General features: G+C 39.3%; 1 protein-coding gene across 1 annotated transcript in view; it reads right to left on the reverse strand.

Moving 5' to 3' along the window:
- The window catches only part of FBN2 (fibrillin 2), a gene marked incomplete at both ends in the record, with an annotated part of 253,753 nt that overhangs the window by 110,848 nt on the left and 120,665 nt on the right, over positions 1–22,240 (reverse strand). The window contains 3 exons of the mRNA XM_084251943.1: positions 3,090–3,227; positions 4,136–4,369; positions 5,368–5,520. Of these exons, the coding sequence (XP_084108069.1) occupies positions 3,090–3,227; positions 4,136–4,369; positions 5,368–5,520 (525 nt within the window). The remainder of the gene's footprint in view (positions 1–3,089; positions 3,228–4,135; positions 4,370–5,367; positions 5,521–22,240) is intronic.

A 22,240-nucleotide genomic window follows, 5' to 3' on the forward strand; every position in this document is an offset into this window, starting at 1 on the left:
CACGGGTTCGATTCCTGGCCAGCCAGGGAGATTCCCACATGGTGCAGCAGACCTCTCCTGTCCTGCCCGCTGCTCCCTTTAGCAGAGCTTTCGGTCTGTATACCTGTTCTGCTCCCCATTCTGTCTCTGGTGAATCCTCTTACCTTCCTGTTCCTCTGGCCTGTACCCCAGCTATTATATAAATAAAAAATAAATCTTTTTTAAAAAGTACTTTATATTCCAACTTAGAAAACAATTTTTAATTTGTAAGGGCTCTAGGATTAATCTGTGGCCAAACAGAAACAGAAATTATTTCTTCCTATTTTAAAACAGAATGATTGAGTTAAAAATCATCGCTCACAGCAGTTTGACTTATACCAACACTGAGTTGCAGAAATTTTATTTAAGAGCAGAATTCTCAAGAAAAGAAGAGAAAAATGTGATAAGTAAATATAACTGATTTTAGGCCTTAGGAGTAATTTTCATAATACCAAAATGGATCCACTTAAATTTTCCTTGTTTCTGGTTCTTTTATGCCATATTGTCTTTCAAGCCTGCTGCTTCATCAGGTTTCTAATAAAGTTGCCACACAGCAATGGCAGTTTGTTATTTCTTAAAACAACGGTACAACTGAAATAGTTGTCACTGTTATATTGAGTTCCCAAATTTCTATTTTATATCCTCGTAACTTTTTCTGTGAGCCCAACTTCTTGTTTAGAAACTCAAATTGATGAAAAGTTGTCACTAGAGGGCCTCCCTGGTGGTGCAGGGGTTAAAGATGGCATGATCAATTTGTTGCCAGGCACTGCAGCATGAGTTCGATCCCCAACCAGGGAGCTGACCCACATGGCACATCTGAACTCTCCTGTCTCACCTGCTGCTCCCCTCAGCAGTGTATTTCAGTCAATCCGCTACTCTGCTCCTCACTCTGTCTCTGGTGAATCCTCTCACCCCACCCCACACCTTGTACCCCAGCTCTTGTATGTATAAATAAATAAATCTTTTTTAAAAAGTTGTCACTATAAAAGGTATAGAAAAAATCCTTATTTTCTGAAATATGCCCCCAAACTATCTTTATGTCCATGAATTACATAGTTGGAAGGATAACCCTGCATGGGTTTTACCCTAATAGGGCTGGAAGGTTAAATCAAACTGGAATGAAACTGTTTGTAACAATTTTTAGATAAAACTCAAAAGACTGAGATTCATCATAGTGTATTAATTTTGTAGACATATGATGTCAATACTACATTAAGCAAGTTTATTAATTCTCTTGAGGAACGATGGTTGAGAATACTGAGTTTGCAGCATGACTGTAGAAAGAGTTTTTGATCCTAAAAAATCATTCATCTTTAATTCCAATGGTTCACAAATATACTCACCCAGATTACAGCTATTTTACTAGCAAGAATAAAGTGCATCTGGGAACTAACAGGAAATAAATGGTGGTCTTTGGCCAATTTATAGAAAATATTAAACTTCTGAACTCTTGTCAGTTAGTGAATTATGCAGTGACAAATGTTAATAACAAAACAGAAATAGTCACTCAAATTTCAGTTTGATATACTGTGATTGTATAAGTATATTCAAGAGGGGCTATTTTTTAAAAAAAGATTTATTTATGCATACAAGAACTGGGGTACAGGCCAGAGGTGCAGGGGGTGAGAGGATTCACCAGACACAGAATGGGGAACAGAACAGGCAGACTGACTAAAATATACTGCTGGGCCTCCCCGGTGGCGCAGCGGTTGAGCGCTGGGTTGCGAAGCTGCCTGCAGCCTCTGCAGCCGGTTCGATCCCCGGCTGCTCCCTGGCCACCGGAGGAGGGTCCCACATGGTGAGCAGACCTCTCCTGCCGCCCACTGCTCCCCTCAGCAGTGTACTTTGGTCCTTCTGCCTGCTCTGCTCCCCGCTCTGGCTCTGGTGAATTCTCTCACCCTCCCGCGCTTCTGACTGTACCCAGTGCATGTATAAACCAAACAAACAAACAAATAATAAATAAATGGATAAATAAGACATGCCTCTAGAAAATTAAAAAAAAAATTAAAAAAAAAAATATACTGCTGAGGGGAGCAGCAAGTGAGTCAGAAGAGGTCTGCTGCACCATGTGGTTACCTCCCTAGCTGGGGACCGAACTTGTGCTGCAGGTAGCTTCATAGTGTGGTATCTTATTCCCTTGTGCCACCACAGAGGCCCCTAGAGGGGCTATTTTTTATATAAATTATTTACTGTTAATAAAATAACTTTCAAATCAAGTAATACTAATGAAAAAAAGTGTGGTGTTCAAAAAATATCTATTTGGTGTAGTACTTAAATGAATATCAAGTGGTATTAGTTAAGCCAGGGCTGCTGCATTTGATTATATACTGCATAATCCTAAAGTGCATCATCTACAGATTATGTTAAAGGTACCCTCTAGAACTTTGTAGGGCAAAACCTGTGCGACTGCACACGGGGTTCCTCAGTTAAGCTTTCTTTAACCATTTGATCATATAGCTGTGTACTGTTTAGAATGATCAGTTTTTCCAAAGCACTATATTTGGTTCGCATTTTCTTTCATAATTGTGCACCCCTACACCTTTTCAGTTGACAAAATTAAGATACTAACTCTCTGTACCATTCCTTTTTTCACCCTAGGTGACAATATTCACCCTCCTGATTATGTAATGGCCACCTGTATGTTATTTTCTCCTAAATCCTTAAGTCTAGACTTGAACACTTCCCTTTGCTTTAGACCTCTATAATTTGTCCTAGACAGTATAATCTCAACATGTCCGAAAGATACTCGTTAACCATTTACTTTCAATCTGCACCTTCTTCTGCATGCTTAATGACACCACCATATATTCAGTGTAGTTCAGCTAAGAAGTAAAGAAATGGAGAGGTAGAGACAGAAACACAATGTATAGGACCAGAAAGGGTGAGTGATTCTTGAGGTGGTCTAGCTCAGGTGTAGTATGAGAGCATATGAACCAGCATGCATGAAAGGGAGACAGCTTAGAAATCAGCATTAGTTCCAAAGACTTTCTAAAACAATCATATTCAATGCAATTGGTTCCTACTCTGAAGCTATTAAAAAATGAAGAAGGATTAAAGAATCATGAGCTTACCTATGCAATCTCCATTTGCATCCTGCTTATAACCCATGTTGCATTCACACCGGTAGCTGGAAACAGTAGGTATGCAGCGTCCATTTAAACAGAGATTAGCATGGTGCTTACAGATATCTATTGTCTGGTTCAAAATAGCTATGAAACATTAAAGCACAAGAGATATTTCATCATTAGAACATACATTACTTTTCTTAGATTTTTAAGTGTATTAATTAGGTATATATATATTATTCTATATACTAAAACTTTAATGCTGAGGATCTGAAAAATATTCTTGAGCATACTTAACTTGCATTTTTAAAGTTATACATCTGGAAACATTGCCCATAATAATGTCTTTTTAATATTTCAGGAATGTTCTACTGTACTTTTGAGTGTTTTCCATTTTGTTTTTTTCTAACTGTGCTGAATATTCAGATAGAGTAAATAGGCAATATGCCAAAAAGAATAAACACAACACTACAGGACATCACTAAATATTATTAGCAAGAGCAGTTCTTTTAAAAAGAGTGAATTTAAATGTCAAGTACACCAATGCCAATTCTGGCCCAAAGCCCACAATTCTCAATTTCTTAAGTTATTCACCAAAAAAGAGTGAGGAAAAGAAAGATATTTCATCATAATATTTTGATAGGCACAGAGTATTACTTATTCAGTTTATTTTAGTTGAGAAATAGTTCTGAAAAATAATTAAAGGAGTGTATGAAGAGGGTAGTTGCAAAAGGCCAAATGAAACACACTGTGACCAAAAACATATTGCACCTAACATTTTCCCCTGTATTAGAGTATTACTGTGCTCTCATTTCTCTTTTTTAAGAGAGCCTGGGTCATTCATTCTTTTCTCCTACTTAGAAAGTTTATACTAGAGAAAAACACTTTCTGATGAATTTTGTATTACATTATATTTTAGATCCTGAAATAGGTATTTTCACACACACACACACACACACACACACACACACACACTTTTGAAAAACACGTTAGACATCACAATATCATTCAAGGCGGAAAACTAAAGAGCCAACACAAAAGTGAATACTCACTTAGTCCGGTGATGATGGGCCCCTGCCCCCCAGCACCCACACCAGCTCCCCCAACACCAGGAGAAAAGCCATTGCCTCCAGGGATGGGGATGAAGCCTGTGCCTCCTGGGCCATATCCATTGCCATTGCCACTTGGGGCAAAGCCATTCCCGCCAGTGCCTCCAGGTCTGGAACCAGCACTCCCTGGGATCCCTCCTATTGGAAGTCCATCCATGCAAAGCCTGCGATACTCCTCTAGAAGAAAAGAAAGTTCAGTTAACAAATGGATGTCTTTCTGCATAATAAGGGCAATTTGCTGACTTTAATGATTATTCTAGCGTATATACACTATAGCTATGAATGAAAGAAATTTACCTGAATGGATGAAAATTACAGTTTGAAGTAATTAATTTTATTTATTTTGTTTTAATTGAATCTTCATCAGTATTGCACCTAACCTTTTCCTTATCTCTTACAGGTTTAATAAGCTTTGGAATAGTATTTTTTTCTAATGTAGATTTTAACAAAAAATGATATTGAACATGTTTTTAAATCTTCTTATTTGTCCAAATATCAAAGCGGAGAGAAGTAAGAATACAGTGATTGCCTCATTTCCTTATTTTTTTTCCAAAACTAGGTTGCTTTATCAGTAAAAGCAAAAAGTATTTAACTCAAAGTAATTGTTTCAGTATTCTATTATACATTTCTTTTGGAATGATGAATTTTCAAAATTACATACTATGCATTTATTTTGTTTTCTAAAAATTTTTACTACTTGATTTTGGTGTTTATGGCTTAGAGATACAGAAAGACTAGGCAAAGTGAATGGAGAGAAAATATCTTCAAGTATCAGAACAGTGTACTAGGGTATTCCTGAAATAAAATATAAATTAAGGCAGAATTTTATCATTCAAAGATATTCAAGTTCTGACGTGGAAGATCAGGAGGCTTTAACACTGAATTGAATCACTGATATTCAAAAGTGTTTTCTAATACACTTGCACAAAGGTAAGTCATAATCAATTTTCAGACATAACCAGTTCACATTTTTCTGATATTAACAAACTGAGTATAGTAAAAAGTGATCCCAAATAAGCAATGCTACTCTATTGCCCACAAAACACCCAAGTCTTATTGTAAACACTAATTAGTAATACAAAGATGACGACTTCAATCACAAGAGCAAAGAACGTTATTGTTACTCATTTTCCCAGCACCATCTGTCTTGAGAAGACCAGCAGACAGCTGCTCACCAGAGCCTCTGACAGGACATGCTTCAGGAATGGTTCCAACACCCCAGCAGCGGCCAGGCTCACAACAGCACTGCATTTTTGTCATTCTGCCCGGGAGTTCTTGTGCACAGCGACCATTCACCAAGCCCGAGAAACATGTGCCTGTTCTCTGATCTGTACCCGTGAAAATAAAATATAAGAGTGATTTCAGGTTCTGATATCAATGGTTTCGTATGTTACAAGGAGCCCAAAAGAAGTGAATTATATATCGTATCTCTTTATTCTCTTAATTTTTATTATGCCTACTCATCCCTTTATTAATTTACTGAACATTAATTGAGCACCTGTTCCACGGAATACAAAAATAAAAGATGTGAGGGGGATATGAGTTCATACTACAGTGAGAAGCCAAGTCCAGATACATCTGGAGCTGGATGGAAGCAAGAACCTAATGCTAGCCTAGATTAGCCAAGCTCCAGATAATTTGCAGATGTGTTCTCTGGAGATTTTGTAGCTTGCTATTATATGTGATTAATACAGGTGCCATTTTAGAAATATTGATCAGAAGCAGCTACTTGAGACAATGACTTCTGAGCAGAGACTTGAGCAAAATGAGACCATGAGTCATGCAGTCATCAGAGGGAAGAGCTGTTCAAAGAGAAAGAAAGGTGTGTGCTTGATGAGAGTGAAGAGCAAGGGCTCAATGGGATTTGAGAAAGCATGCAAAAAAGGAGGGCAAAAGATCAAGAGTTCAGAGAGCTATTGAAGGCAGTAGCATGTGTAACCCTGCAGACCAGTAGGGAAGGACTTTTGGATTGTATTTGGGATATTATGAGAGCGGTTGGAGGGTTTCAATTAAAGGAAAGACAATGGTGTCCATTTTTAAAAGAGCTTTGGTTGCTGACTAAGAGAGATCAGGAAGACCAGTTAAGAGGATACTGAAGACCTCCACCTGAGAGATGATGGTGGCCTGCATGAGGGTGGTCACAGAGAGGATGACAAATGTAGTCAGGTAACAGACAGTCAATGGGAACTTGCTTGGGTATGGGATATGAGGAATAATGTCTTGGAAATTTCCATTTCTGACTTAGACAGCTGAGATGTTGATGACAAGAGGAGAAGTAGGATTAGAGGGCTCACTATGTGAGCCTGAAATAAAGGGAATTGTAGGGCTAAACATACGTATTTGTGAGTTACCAGTGTATTTATGAGGTTCTAAGCCATGAGGCTGAATAAGACATTTTCAATAACTTAGAGGAAATGGAATATGTCAAATGGTGATGAGAAGGAAAATAAGGTGGACACTTGAAAATAACCACTGGGTTGGGTGGATAGGACTGCTATGGCAGTGTGTTTGTGCATTACACTATAGGGTTGAGGGCAGAGGAGTAATATGATCAAATATGACTGTAACAAAGGTCATTCTGGCAGTAGACTAGAGAATTAGGATCAGGCTGGCAGATAAAGGCTCGAACACATTATCAGAAGTCTAAAAACCAAAACTGCTTAGTGATAAAATGTTAATATCATCTGTGAATTGTATGGGTTTGTAACTGAAACTGCCTTTATATAACCAATGGAAAAAAAACAACGAGTCTAGTTAACTATATACTATTCAACAATGCTTTCAAAGACATTTTGTCTATGGCTTCAAGAAGGAAGGTGTACCACAACAATCAGGAGCCACATGTCAACAATAGATCAAATTATTAATTGAAAAGGGATTCCAGGGCCTCCCTGGTGGTGCAGCGGGTTGAACGCAGTGCTGTGAAGATTTCCACAGCCTCTGCAGCATGGGTTCGATTGGCAGCCAGCCAGGGAGATACCCACATGGCGCAGCAGACCTCTCCTGTCGTGCCTGCTGTTCCCCTCAGCAATGCTTTTGGTCCATCTGCCTGTTCTCTTCCCCGCTCTGTCTTTGGCGAATGCACTCACCCTCCCACTCCTCTTGCCTGTACCCCAGCTCTTGTATACATAAAATAAAAAAAAAATCTTTAAAAAAAAGAAAAGAAAAGGGATTCCATTAGTAGGTAAAGTCTATTTTTTTTGCACTAGATACATAGTTTAAAATAACAGTATTATTTATTCAAATGGTCCATAGTATACCTCAGGTCACTTCTTTTTTTTTTTAATAATTTTTTTATAGAGGCATGTTTTTATTTATTTGTTTGTTTGTTTGTTTGTTTGTTTATACATGCACTGGGTACAGTCAGAAGCGCGGGAGGGTGAGAGAATTCACCAGAGCCAGAGCGGGGAGCAAAGCAGGCAGAAGGACCAAAGTACACTGCTGAGGGGAACAGCGGGCGGCAGGAGAGGTCTGCGCGCCAGACCCTCTCTGGTGGCCGGGGAGCAGCTGGGGATCGAACCTGCATCGCAGAGGACGCGGGCAGCTTCGCAACCCAGCGCTCAACCGCTGCACCACCGGGGAGGCCCCTCAGGTCACTTCTAAGCTATCATTAAATAAATTAATGGGCTTTACGATATTCCAAGTAATAACCAGAATATCTACTCTCACTTCCCAAAACAAACCCAGTATGTCTAAGAGCAAAGTACTAAATTGATGTACGCATGTATACATTTCATAATCTTCAATTTTGGACTTAGAGAGGATGTCACTGAGAATAATTGTACTAGTAGGTTTCTATTTCTAAGAAGCACCCCTAAGAATGATTCAGGTAAATAATTTCTGGAATATTCATTCCAGGGAACTCAAAGAATCATGTTCCCACATTAACAAAGTCCCAAGCTCTTAATAATAAGCACTGTCATGAAACACACTCAGTGCTACAAGGTAGGCTGAGTATCTTTATCTCTTCAAGGTTTCTCTAAGGAGGAAGCTGTATAGTAGGTTTGAAAGAAAAAAACATGGCTGTGAGGCAGAGGATCTATGTCTACATCAAAATATTATTAACTCTGATTTGCAACTATATTTAACTCCTCCTTATCATGGCATAAGGCTGGTGGGAGAATGAAATATAACAATACATGTTCTATTAGGTTAGCTACTCTGAATGCCTCCTGCAATTAAAATACCTTAGATAAAATATGAAAACAAAATATTAAAAAGTAATTAAGTCACCCAGCTGTCACAAAAGAAGGCTAAAATGTCTTCCAATGAAATGAAAACAGGAATCACAGGAGGCAAGTGTAGCTTTAGGATATCAGCAAAATTTAGGAGGCTTTGAATTTCAAATCAGTTTCACAAAGCCCAGAGCTTAAGAGATAAAAAGTCTCCCCTCTAAAACAAAATGTAACAGGAAGCTCTGTTACAAAGTACTGGCCATACAGAGCTATATCTTTAGTGTAAAGGTTACGAAGAAAAGATTGCTAAGGGACTTGTCTGTGTCTACCTCAGTGCAGGTTAGGAGGAAAAATATTCTCTCCTAAGTCTGTATCCACATTCTCTTCCCCACACAGCTCTGATGTCTCTATTCACATTAGGTTTTTGGTCTAAGAAACTTCAAATATAAAGAGGTTCTCCAATAGGGATATTACAAGCATCACTGATATAGGTATTAGAGGAAGACAAATTCCCACAGGTAAAGTCCTAAGAAAAAGGAGTAGCTATCAGGCAAACAACTAGGTAAATAAATAAGTAGGTAAGAAAGTAAATAAGAAAGTAACACAAAGCTTCTGAGCAGCAAGGACCATCACACAGCACAGTGTCACCACACCATGTTAGCAGGATGCCAAAAATCATGCAACATGGAATTCTTACTTATACTATCATATCATTAATTTGTTGATTTGCCTGTTCAATCTGAAATGATATTATGAAGGGTACACAAATTTCTATTTTACACTGAACATTGCAATACAAGTTAAAAATTGCCTCACGTGGGCCTCCTTGTTGGTGCAGGGATTGTATCTTAGCACTATCAAGCTATGGCCAGCCACTGCAGCATGAGTTCGATCCCTGGCCGGGATCTGACCCACATGGTGCAGCAGACCCCTCCTGTCTTGCCCGCTGCTCCCCTCAGCAGTGTATTTCAGTAGATGCACCTGTTCTGCTCCCCACTCTGTCTTTGGTGAATCCTCTCACCCCTTGATTCAGTTCTTTTACACAAAAAATAAAAATAAATATGTAAAAAAAATTGCCTCACATTTTGTAGGAACTATTATGATTCCCATGTACTAAGATTTCATTGTAATTTATAATAAAATATACATTCATTTAAAATGATTACTAAACAAATGCCGGGCCTCCCCTGGTGGTGCAGCGGTTGAGCGCTGGGCTGCGAAGCTGCCCGCAGCCTCTGCAGCTCTGGTTCGATCCCTGGCCGCACGTGAGGGTCCCACATGGCGCGCAGACCTCTCCTGCCATGCCTGCTGCTCCCCTCAGCAGTGTATTTGGTCAGTTTACCTGCTCTGTTCCCCGCTCTGGCTCTGGTGAATTCTCTCACCCTCCCGCGCTTCTGACTGTATAAATAAATCTTAAAAAAAAAAAATACAAAAAACACCCCAAATGCCTAGTAGCTTTTTCATTACGTGTTTCTCAAAGATATTATCATCATCATATGTGGATCTGAAAAACATTTTTGATGTTAAAAGGGGATGCTCTCCAAAATCAGTAAACACAAGTAACTACTGAATTACACAGCTTGGAAACCGATGATCAGTTCTTTAATACGTACTGAAAGAAACCACATCACTGTTTTAAAGAGTTGAGGGGCAAAAAAAGTGCATTAGAAAATAAGTCATGAATTTTCATAAATTTCACAATTAGTCTCTTCTAATAATAACAGAGATAAGTAATCTACATCCTTGAGACAAAAATATATCACATGAGAAATAGACTCGTGAGACAGGTCATAGTTAAGGGCTCCATTTTAAAGTAAGTCAGCAGCTAGGTGTTAGGCTTTTTCCTTTGCAGATGTGAAATAACATGGTTCTTAGGAAGTTCTGTGTTGGAAACAGACCATGTGAAATAATCTGGAATAAAATGGAGCACCAGCTAATAGTTGTCTAGGCACAACATCCCTTGAATAGGGAACTATTAGGGCAAAGGCAGATGGAAGCTTATATATTTAGGTCATAAGGAAAACCCTTCTAATGCTTGGTATACGTTTAACTGTAGCACTAATATGCCACAAATAATGAAAACAAGTCAATTTCTATCACCCTCATGACATTACCGGAACAAGGTTTACATGAAGACTTATTTAAAGCCACATGGGGAAAGAGGAAGCAATTCATCTCCTCTGATTAAAATATAAATCCATCTTGAAACAAAATAATGGTACTCTTATCAGAGTTTGTTTCTTGGCTTGACATTTAGTCTAAACTTGATTTAAGAGAACTAACAGTTAATTATACACTACGATGAAAAGCTGGTAAGAGCTGGGGTTTGTACCTTGAAATAAATATGTCTCCTGGTGAATGAGCTGTGCTTATTAAAAAAAAAAAAAAAAAAAATGAAGGGTTCAGCCAGAACACACCGATGAGGTCAGCCTAGGGCATACTAGTGATAGTGAGTGTTGGATAAATAGCAACCATTGTCTCAGTTTTCGTCGCCTGATGCTGGAGGCCTGCATCTACCTCTTTGACGGTCTGGCGCCAACCTGGGTTCCTCTTGATTAATTCTGTAGATTCTTGATATTCCTAAAATACCTTTAAGCTTCCATTATACAAGATTAACTGGAACTAGAACGATGAAAGAGACAGAACCACTGTGGCTCCTCACCTTACATTTTCCTTTAAAACAGTGAGCTGTTTCTTTCTCACAGGCTAACCTCCACTTTCGAGGACATACTTTCTTAATTAAAACTAGTTTCCTTCTTCCACCAGTGGCATTTATTTGATCCTGAAGTTAAAACTAATACACTATTTACTATACTGTATCATTCCTCTCTTCCTTTCCCTTTCTAACCATTTTTATGAGCTGTGGGTCATCTGCCAAGTGTCTTGTTGTAAATGCACACAGGCACAAGCAATAACGTCCATTACCACAGAGACTGCTGCATCATAACAACACATCCCACCATCATTCTATATCATTGTATAAGAATCTTCCTAATTTCTTTTAAACAGTTTTTTCCTTCATTGATATTTACCTCTGTCCTTAGCAATCTTGATGGGCTCTCACTGTCCCCAGGATCAACCTGAAACTCCTTAGCATGGCAGTTAAGAAACTTAACAATAGATTCTTAATCTCAACCCATCTCTCTGGTTATATCTCAAACTACTTTCTTGTCCAGCTCTCCTCCCAGACAGCTCTTCTCACCATCTTTTGAGCTTCCTTGGGTATGTTCTGCATCTGAGGTCTTGCTCACACTTTCTCCTTGCTCAATGCTTCCTTATTCGTGTAGCTCTTACCCATTTTTTTCAAGGTCTACATACATCAGTGTGAAGTTACTCAGGAAATTTTTACTTACAGCATCTATTGTCTAAAAATTATTTAGCAATTAATCACCCACTGTCCCAAATTCTATCATGTGTCATTATTTTTCCTCACAGGATGCTTCAAAAATGTGAAACTCAAGAATACTCCAAGACAATAATATGTACTGAAAATTTTGTAAAGCTCAAGGAAATGCACCAGGGCACTGAGGCCACATCATATTACTATAAGGAATTCTTAGCGTTTACTCTCATTTTCTGAATTTAGCTTGCTGCTCACTGGCACTTCTGAGTTCCCTAGGGTCTCTGCTAGCTCTCTGTGCACAATGGCAACAGGCACATTATCTTACCTAATTTGCTCACTTGTAACTCACTGTTTCCTCATTGCTGGCTGCCAGTCTCCCTTCTTGTTTATATTACAATGTGGAAGCAGGTATAAATAATACCACAGATATTACAATAATACTGGATTACAAAATGACAAAATGGTTATTAAGTTGTATTAAAAATGCTTGTAAGGAAGAGACTGTTTTCCTTAGAGAATAAATGCTTTGACTCTTTTTTAAATTGGCATGTTGGTCGTACAGAAAGGTCCTGAAAAAAACTTGATAAAATAAAGTTAGTAATTTGACTTTTATATTTAACATACAGTGAAATGGGAAAATTATCCTATATTCTATTTAAAATGCCCAGCTAAACTTTCCTGCCATAAGAAATTATTTTCCTATACATAAAAGAAAAAAATAATTCATTGGTGTTTTATAATGTGTATAGACTCAGTTATTTTCATTACTAAATTAAGGAACTGGGGCAGCATGTAGCATATGCCACTGTCAGAATAAAAGTACAGATAATATGCAGTTTTATACTCCAGAAAAAATTTGAGATGGTCCAACTCATTATTGTTAGCATTTATGTGGTCAGAAAATAAACAGGATGGAAAAATTCTTAACATATAAAATTCAATCATAAATAAATTCAATTTAAGAAAATAAAGACTCAGATTTTCAAAAATCAAAGTCAGAGATTTCTTACACATTAAAATGTTAAATGTTTTTCTTATATATGGAAAACATGTACTTATTCCAAATCTACCATAGCTATTCAAAAATTGTTAACTGAATTTAACATTGGTTTTGTAATTTTGGAGAGCCGTTCTGTCCCCCATAAGGGCTGCTTTTGGAGTCAAGATGTTGATAGTGAAATGACTGGGGATTCAAGCCTAGGCAGGACTCACTGTTCCTTATGTCTTTGCAGCTCTAGCAGTCTCCTGCCGTCTGAGTAGCCAAAACCATCACCCAGGGTGACCACGTCATGTTAGCAGGATGCCGACAGGGCACATGAAACTCTAAAAATTCTGTGTCATCTTGTTCAGTTGTTGATTGCCTATTCATTTAGAAAAGATCTACAGTGCTCAAACTTTTATGCAAGGTACTATGTAAGGCTCAGGGGACCTGAAGCTGCATAAGGCAGGACCTTAAGGGAGCTCACAGTCTGCCCAGTAAGTAAAGCACAAGTGCCTGTGACAATGTGATAAACCCAGAAATGAAGGGAAAAAAATAAAATATTATGGGAGAGACTAATTAATTTTTGCCCAAGAAGAAAAGTGGATTAGGTAGGGATGGCTATAAAGAAAAGTAACTTGAGGGCCTCCCCTGATGGTGCAGGCGGTTGAACGCAGCACTGTGAAGCTGTCCACAGCCTCTGCAGCACTGGTTCGATCCCGGCTGGCAGGGGAGGGTCCCACATGGCGAAGCAGACCTTTCCTGTCTTGCTCGCTGCTCCCCCTCAGCAGTGTATTTCGTCAGTCTGCCTGTTCTGTTCCCTGCTCTGTCTCTGGTGAATCCTCTCATCCTCCCGTGCATCTGGCCTGTACCCCGGTTCTTGTATAAATAAATAAATCTTAAAAAAAAAAAAGAAAATAAGAAAAGTAACATGAAATCTGGGTCGTAAGGAATGAGTCAGGTTTTATGAGCATAGAAGGGGGAAATCCAGATATTGCAGGTATGGAGGCAAAGACAAGGCTGTGCGTTCTTGTAAGGGGATGAGAGAAATGTGTGGGTGAGGTGGTAAGTGGTTAGAGATTAGTCCTGCATAGAAGCTTGGCCAGATTGTAAAGGGATTTGAAAATACAGATAAAGACTTAGGACTCTATAGAGAAAGGTAAAATATAAAGGAATTAATCATAATTTATGGTAAACCAACTAAATAGCTGGCATTGAAGAAAAAGAAATTCAGTAAATCATTAGAAATTATGATGATGACTATCTGAACATAATGGAGAATATGCCTCCTTTCCAGTGCAACAACAAAAAAAGTCCCACAAGTTTTATTTGCATAAAGATTTAGAAACGTAAGAAATCAAATGAAGAAATAATAAAAAAAAAATTGATATAGGGCCTCCCTGGTGGCGGCAAGGAATTAAGATGCAACATATGAAGCTACCTGCAGCCACTGCAGCATGAGTTCGATCCCCGTCCAGGGAGCCACTCACATGGCGCAGCAGACCTCTCTTGATTTGCCCGCAGCTCCCCTCAGCAGTGTACTTCAGTCAATCTGCCTGTTCTGTTCCCCACTCTGTCTCTGGTGAATCCTCTCACACTCCATACCTTTGGCCTGTACCTCAGTTTTTGTATGCATAAATAAATAAATCTTTTAAAAAATTTGATACAAAACACTAACATTCGTTATGGCAAAGTCTATCTTTTTGTTGTCTCTTCTCCTTCCCACCCCCATTTCAATTTATTCTTACAGATCTTCAAGTTATTTTACTTGCCTACCAAATAAAATATGTACAACTTGGGCCTCCCCGGTGGCGCAGCGGTTGAGCGCTGGGTTGCGAAGCTGCCCGCAGCCTTTGCAGCGCCGGTTCGATCCCCGGCTGCTCCCCGGCCACCGGAGGAGGGTCCCGCATGGCGCGCGGACCTCTCCTGCCGCCCGCTGCTCCCCTCAGCAGTGTACTTTGGTCCTTCTGCCTGCTCTGCTCCCCGCTCTGGCTCTGGTGAGTTCTCTCACCCTCCCACGCTTCTGACTGTACCCAGTGCTTGCATAAATAAATAAATAAATAAATCTTTAAAAAAAAAAAAAAAACAAAACTCATTGGAATCATTTGCTTAAAAAAAAAAAAAAAAAAAAAATATGTACAACTTAATTGGTTATATCCAGAACTTCCTGGTAATAATCTCTCTTACTTCTCCAACCATAATTCTTAAGCTATATTATAAAATATAACTTTCCTGAAGTCGTGATCTATAACACCAACAAGTGTCAATGATAACTCCCGAACTGACACTGTATATGTGTGTACATTATCTTCCTATACGTTTTAAGAAAATTAGGTCAAGTATAAGCAGTTGTATTAATAGAGGTGATCCCTGAACACACAGGTTTGAATTGCAGGGGTCACGAAAATGCAGATTTTCTTGTAAATAAACAACTTAACCTTAAGGTATTGGTAAATGCACTACAGTATTATAAATGTATCATCCTTATGATTTTCTTAGTAACATATACTTTTCTTTAGCTCACTTTATTCTAAGAACACAGCATATAACATACATATATATAAAACATGCAAAATATGTATAATCATTTATTTATATTATCAGTAAGGCTTCAGGTCAGCAGGCTGTTAGTTAAGCTTTTGGGGAGTCAAAAGTTATACTGGGAGGGGCGGAGCAACATGGCGGCGAGGAGATGCTGCGAGTAAGATCTCCCATTAAAAAAAGTTAATAGGGAGGAAAAGCGGCAGGTCCCAGTGAGAACTGGGACACGGAAGATAAACGGACGACTCCAGCAAACTGCCCGAAGAAGAAAGTTGCCATAAAAGAGGACGAGAAGGGAGGGAAGCGCAGAACCCTGCTCCCCTCCCCCGCCCACAGAGGCGGCACTCTCCGACCAGCAGAGACAAGGGAAACAACAAACCAAAACGGCCAACAAGAAAAACGGACACAGCAAGTGGGACTGTGAGTGGAAAGGAACTATGTCAGCCACCACACCCCGTGAACGGGAGCTGAGGCGAACCCTGCAGGATCCACCGTGGAGGTGAGCTCCAGGCGCCATTAAAGAGAGCCCCGCCCCCCAGGAGGAGACCAGCACCAGCACACAGCCCCAGCCGCCGGGTAAGCCTGCGCGGAAAGCAGCGCGGATCCGGACCGGATCGCAGCTGCCCAGGTCCCCGCGCCTGCGACCTAGGCTTGCGGGGAGACGCACGGAGGCCCTCCCTGAGTGAGCAGGAACAAGGCGCCCAGGCAGGGGAGCGGGATTCAAAAGGCGCCATTCCCGCGCCACTGATCTGGGCTACAGCCCGCGTCCTGGAACTGAGGGCTTTGGAACGGAGACCCGGGGAACGAAATTAGGGGCGTGGGTTCCCCACGACGGTGGGGCACAAGGCAGACACAGCACCCCAAAGCCGTTGAGGTGTACCCTACCATCCCCGCTCTGCTCCCTGTCCCACGGGGTGGAAAATCAGCTCCCCAAGGGCTCTGGAGAGATCTCTGGCGCCACCTAGCGACTTGACCCCAGCACAGGCTACTGAAGGAGCTAGTGGCCAGCTGGGGAGTTAGCCCACACCGGGCTCCTTCCGAACAAGTAGTCTGAGCCCACAGGGAGAGCGAGCACCCACAGCCGGGGCAGACCAGGCGCGCAGAAGAGTGTGCCTGAGACCAGACGCGCAGGGAGTGTGTCCCACATCACCATTTTAGAACAGGGACATTTCTTCAGTAAAGACTACCTGCAGAAGGCTTCCTCAGGAGCCAGAGGTGAGCGGGGGAAGTTCGCCCACGCCAGACCCCCTCTGGCCTGCAGTCCAAGCCCAGAGGGGAGCAGGAACCCACCGCCGGGGCAGACCAGGCGCACAGAGGAGTGTGTCCCCACATCGGCATTTTAGAACAGGGACCTTTCTCCAGTAAAGGCTGCTTGAAACTGACAGATGACTCCTGGAAGAACCAGAGGGGAACAGAGAAGCCCACCCAAGATGCCGGCCAATCCCAACAACACAGTGTCCCAACGCATACGGCAAAATAGAAAACAGACAGTAGGGAGGAGAAGAACCACACGCAACCTAGCAACTCTCCAGAGAAAAAGCACACCACAAAAAGAAAGCCAGCCCCCAGATTGCAAAGACAATAACTTGGAAGAATTTCTGAGCCTTCCATAAAGAGAATTTAAAATTGCCGTGATTAAAAAACTGACAGAAGTCATAAAGGAAAACAATGATAAGGGAAAAATAATCAACGATCAGAAGAATGCAATTGAGTCCCTAGAGAGGGAAAACAATGGTCAGAAGAAAGAAATTGAGTCCCTAAAGAGGGAAGTAAAAGAAATGCAGGAGATCAAAGAATTAATGGAAGAACTAAAGAATTCTGGGAAAAGCAATGAAAGCAGAATAGATGAAATGGAAGAACGAATAAGTAATCTTGAAGACACAGAAATAAAAAGAACCAAAACAGAAAAGGAAAGAGAAGTACGAAGGAAAAAGAACGAAGAAAGACTTCGGGAACTATCTGACTCCATGAGGAAAGGAAATATAAGAGTTATAGGAATACCAGAAGGAGAGGAGAGAGATGTAGGAACAGAGAAAATATTCAAAGAGATAATTGAAGAGAACTTCCCAAATGTGAAGAAGGAGCTGAAAATTGATATACAAGAAGCAAGAAGAACACCAAACTTCCACGACGAAAGGAAAAATACAGCAAGACACATAATAGTAAAGCTCCCAAGAATCCAGGACAAGGAAAAAATAATGAAGCTGGCAAGAGGGAAGAAACAGATAACATTCAAAGGAAAACCAATCAGGCTGACATCAGACTTCTCCAAAGAAACACTACGGGCAAGGAGAGAGTGGAGGGACATAGTCAACAGACTCCAAGAAAACAGATGCCAACCAAGAATACTCTATCCCGCAAAGCTCTCCTTCCTCTTTGAAGAAAGAATATGGACCTTCCCAGACAAACAGAAACTCCGGAATTTCATTGCAACTAAACCCCCACTCCAAAAAATACTACAAGGAGTCCTAAAGCCAGAACCTCAGAGGGACGAATAACAATGAAAGAAGGCCAAAAAAAAAAAAAAAGTTATTAAAAGAATAAATAAATAAAATCAAAGGAAAGACAAACACAATGGCAAATACAGATGTTAACATATCAATATTAACTCTAAATGTAAATGGACTAAACTCTTCAATAAAAAGACACAGAGTTGCAGCCTGGATTAAGAAACAAAACCCAACCTTTTGCTGTCTCCAGGAAACACATTTAGCTACAAAAGATAAAAATAGGCTCAAAGTTAAAGGATGGAAAACAATCCTACAAGCAAATGGACCAAAAAAGAAAGCAGGAACAGCTATACTTATATCAGATAAAACAGATTTCAAACTCAAAAAGATAAAAAGAGACCCCAATGGTCACTACATTATGATCAAGGGGACAATACTTCAAGAAGAAATAACACTCATTAACATATACTCACCAAACGAAGGAGCACCAAAATATATCAGACAACTGTTGTCCTCTCTGAAAACAGACATCAGAGAAAACACATACGTAGTGGGAGACTTCAACACACCACTATCAACAATGGATAGATCAACAAGACAAAAAATAAGTAAAGAAACCAAAGCTCTAAATAAGGACCTAGAGCAATTAGGCTTAACAGACATCTATAGAACACTAAACCCCAAAAAAACGGAGTACACATTTTTCTCAAGCACACACGGATCATTCTCCAGGATCGATCACATACTGGGGCACAAGAAAAACATCAACAGATACACCAAGATTGAAATCATATCAACCATCTTTTCTGACCATGAAGGCATCAAACTAGAAATAAACCATAAAAAGAAGGCAAGGAACTTTCCTACCTCATGGAGATTAAAAACCACACTACTGGAAGACCATTGGACTAATGAGGAGATCAAAGAAGAAATTAAAAAATTTTTTGAATTGAACGACAAGGAGGACACTAATATCCTAAATGTATGGGATGCAGCAAAAGCAGTAATAAGAGGAAAATATATAGCAATAGAAGCTCACATCAAGAAACAAGAAAGAACGCAAAGAAACAACCTAATCTCGAAGCTCAAAGATCTAGAAAAAGAACAACAAAAAAACCCCAAAACCAGTAGAAGAAAAGAAATAATAAAAACCAAAGCAGAACTAAATGAAATTGAAACTAAAAAAACAATCCAAAAGATCAATGAAACCAAGAGCTGGTTCTTTGAAAAAATCAATAAAATAGACAAATCCCTAGCCAGGCTCACAAAGGAAAAAAGGGAGAAAGCACAAATAAACAGGATCATCAATGAAAGAGGAGAAATCACAACGGACACAGCAGAAATCAAAAGAATAATCAGTAACTACTATGAACAGTTATATGGAAACAAGTTTAACAATCTAGAGGAGATGGACAAATTCCTACAACTCTACAATCACCCAAAGCTAGATAAAGAAGAAATAGAACACCTAAACAGACCAATTACAATTAGCGAAATTGAAATGGTAATCAAAAACCTCCCCAAAAACAAAAGCCCAGGACCTGATGGATTTACAAATGAATTCTACCAAACATTCAGAGACTAATTAGTGCCTATCCTTCACAAACTCTTCCAAAAAATTGAGAAGGAAGGGACAATACCAAACACGTTTTATGAAGCCAACATTACACTAATACCAAAACCGAACAAGGACAACACAAAAAAGGAAAACTACAGGCCAATCTCCCTAATGAACACTGATGCAAAAATCCTCAATAAAATTTTAGCTATCAGAATCCAACAATGTATCCATAAGATAATTCACCACGACCAAGTTGGATTCATTCCAGGGGCACAAGGATGGTTTAACATCCGAAAATCAATCAACATTATCCAACACATCAACAAAAAGAAATATAAAAACCATATGATAATATCAATAGATGCTGAGAAAGATTTCGACAAAGTGCAACACCCATTCATGATAAAAGCCCTTGAAATTCTGGGGATACAAGGAACATACCTCAACATCATAAAGGCCATCTATGACAAGCCAACAGCCAGTATCATTCTCAATGGTGAAAAGCTGAAAGCAATTCCATTAAGATCTGGAACAAGACAAGGATGTCCACTCTCACCATTGCTTTTCAATATAATACTGGAAGTCCTAGCCAGGGCAATAAGACAAGAGAAAGACATCCAAGGAATCCAAATAGGAAAAGAAGAAGTCAAACTATCACTATTTGCAGACGATATGATATTATACATAGAGAACCCCAAAAACTCCACAGAAAAGCTAATTCAACTCATCAATCAGTTCAGTAAAGTGGCAGGATACAAAATCAACACGCAAAAGTCAGTAGCCTTCCTATACACAAACAATAAATCTGAAGAAGAAGAAATCAAAAAGACCATCCCTTTTGTTATTGAAACAAAAAAAATCAAATATTTGGGAATAAATCTAACAAAAGAGGTAAAGGACCTATACAAAGAAAACTATAAAACACTGTTAAAAGAAATAGAAGAAGACACAAAGAAATGGAGAGACATCCCCTGCTCATGGATTGGAAGAATAAACATTATTAAAATGGCCATCCTACCAAAAGCAATATACAGATTCAATGCTATTCCAATCAAAATTTCAATGTCATTCTTCAAAGAAATAGAACAATTATTGATGAAATTCATATGGAATCACCAAAAACCCCGAATAGCCAAAGCTCTCCTGAAAAAAAAAGAAGGGAATGGAGGCATCACACTCCCAGACTTCAAACTATACTACAAAGCCATAATCATCAAAACTGCATGGTATTGGAACAAGAACAGACATACAGACCAATGGAATCGAATAGAAAATCCAGAAATAAACCCACAGATTTATGGTCAACTAATCTTTGACAAAGGAGCAAAGAATATGCATTGGAGCAAAGAAAGTTTGTTCAATAAATGGTGCTGGGAAAACTGGGTCGCTACATGCAAAAGAATGAAGCTTGACCACCACCTCACACCATACACAAAAATCAACTCAAAATGGATTAAAGAACTAGACATAAAACCTGAAACCGTAAAATATATAGAAGGAAATATAGGCGAAACACTACGTGATTTGCACATCAAAGACATCTTTACAGACACATCACCCAAAGCAGTGATAGTGAAGGCAAAGATAAACAGCTGGGACTACATCAAATTAAAGAGCTTTTGCACAGCAAAAGAGACAATAACAAAAACAAAGAGAAACCACACCAACTGGGAGAACATTTTTGCACCCAACACTAATGATAAAGGACTGATCACAAAAATCTGCAAAGAGCTGATGAGACTCAACAACAACAAAGAAAATAATCCAGTCAAAAAATGGGCAGAAGAGCTTTAAAGAAACTTCTCTGAAGAGGAAATGCAAATGGCCAACAGGCATATGAAAAAATGTTCAACATCACTTGTCATCAGGGAAATGCAAATCAAAACTACCATGAGATACCATCTTATACCAGTGAGAATGGCACATATTAAAAAAACTAGCAACAACAAATGTTGGCGAGGGTGTGGAGAAAAAGGAACTCTTCTGCACTGTTGGTGGGAGTGCAAACTGGTCCAACCACTGTGGAAAGCTGTATGGAGATTTCTGGACCTACTAAACATAGAGCTTCCATATGATCCAGCAATTCCACTCCTAGGTATTTACCCAAAGGACACAGAAACATCAATTCCAAAGAACACCTGTACCCCTATGTTTATAGCAGCACTGTTTACAATAGCTAAGCTTTGGAAACAACCCAAATGCCCAAAAATAGATGACTGGATCAAGAAGATGTGGTACATATATACCATGGAATATTACTCAGCATTCAAAAAAGATAAACACATGCAATTTGCAGCAACATGGATGGCGCTGGAAGGGATCATGCTCAGCGAAATAAGCCAAAAAGAAAAAGAAAAATACCGGATGGTCTCACTCATAGCAGGAATCTAGAAAACTTAAATAAGGGACCAGGAAAATGAATAACTATAAGAAAGTGAAAATCAAAATCAACAAAAAACTATGAACCAGAAACACTTTTAGGGGGGCGGGGGTGGGAGGGGAGGGATTGGGGTCAGAATGGGGGGGCTGCAATTGTATGGGGAATATAACAATAAAATTTATTAAAAAAAAATAAAGAGAGCTTCAAGATTCAGAAAAAAAAACAAAAAACAAAAAACAAAAAACAAAACAAAAAAAAAGTTATACTGGACCCTTCAGCTGAACAGGGGTCTCTGTCCCTAACCCCACATTACTCTAGGGTCAACCACATTTAACTTTGACACAGACTTTCAAACTATGCTATATGAATTAGACTAACTATGTATTAAGCCAGCTGGCAACACTGACACTAAAAGTAGTTAATTTGCTCAATTATATAAATTTAAATTTCACTAACAATGCTTACCTAATGTAAGACAGAATCTCTGATTCATTTATAAAGAATGAACAATTGTCATTAAATTTCATCACTCTATAGAAGATGGGTAAGAAAGGTTCCAAATGGACTTCCATTTGGGTAAGAGAGGTTCCAAATCTACTTCTCAAAGCAGACTGTCACC

Source organism: Talpa europaea, assembly GCF_964194135.1.
Source record: "Talpa europaea genome assembly, chromosome: 13".
In the NCBI taxonomy this organism is placed as follows: Eukaryota; Metazoa; Chordata; class Mammalia; order Eulipotyphla; family Talpidae; genus Talpa; species Talpa europaea.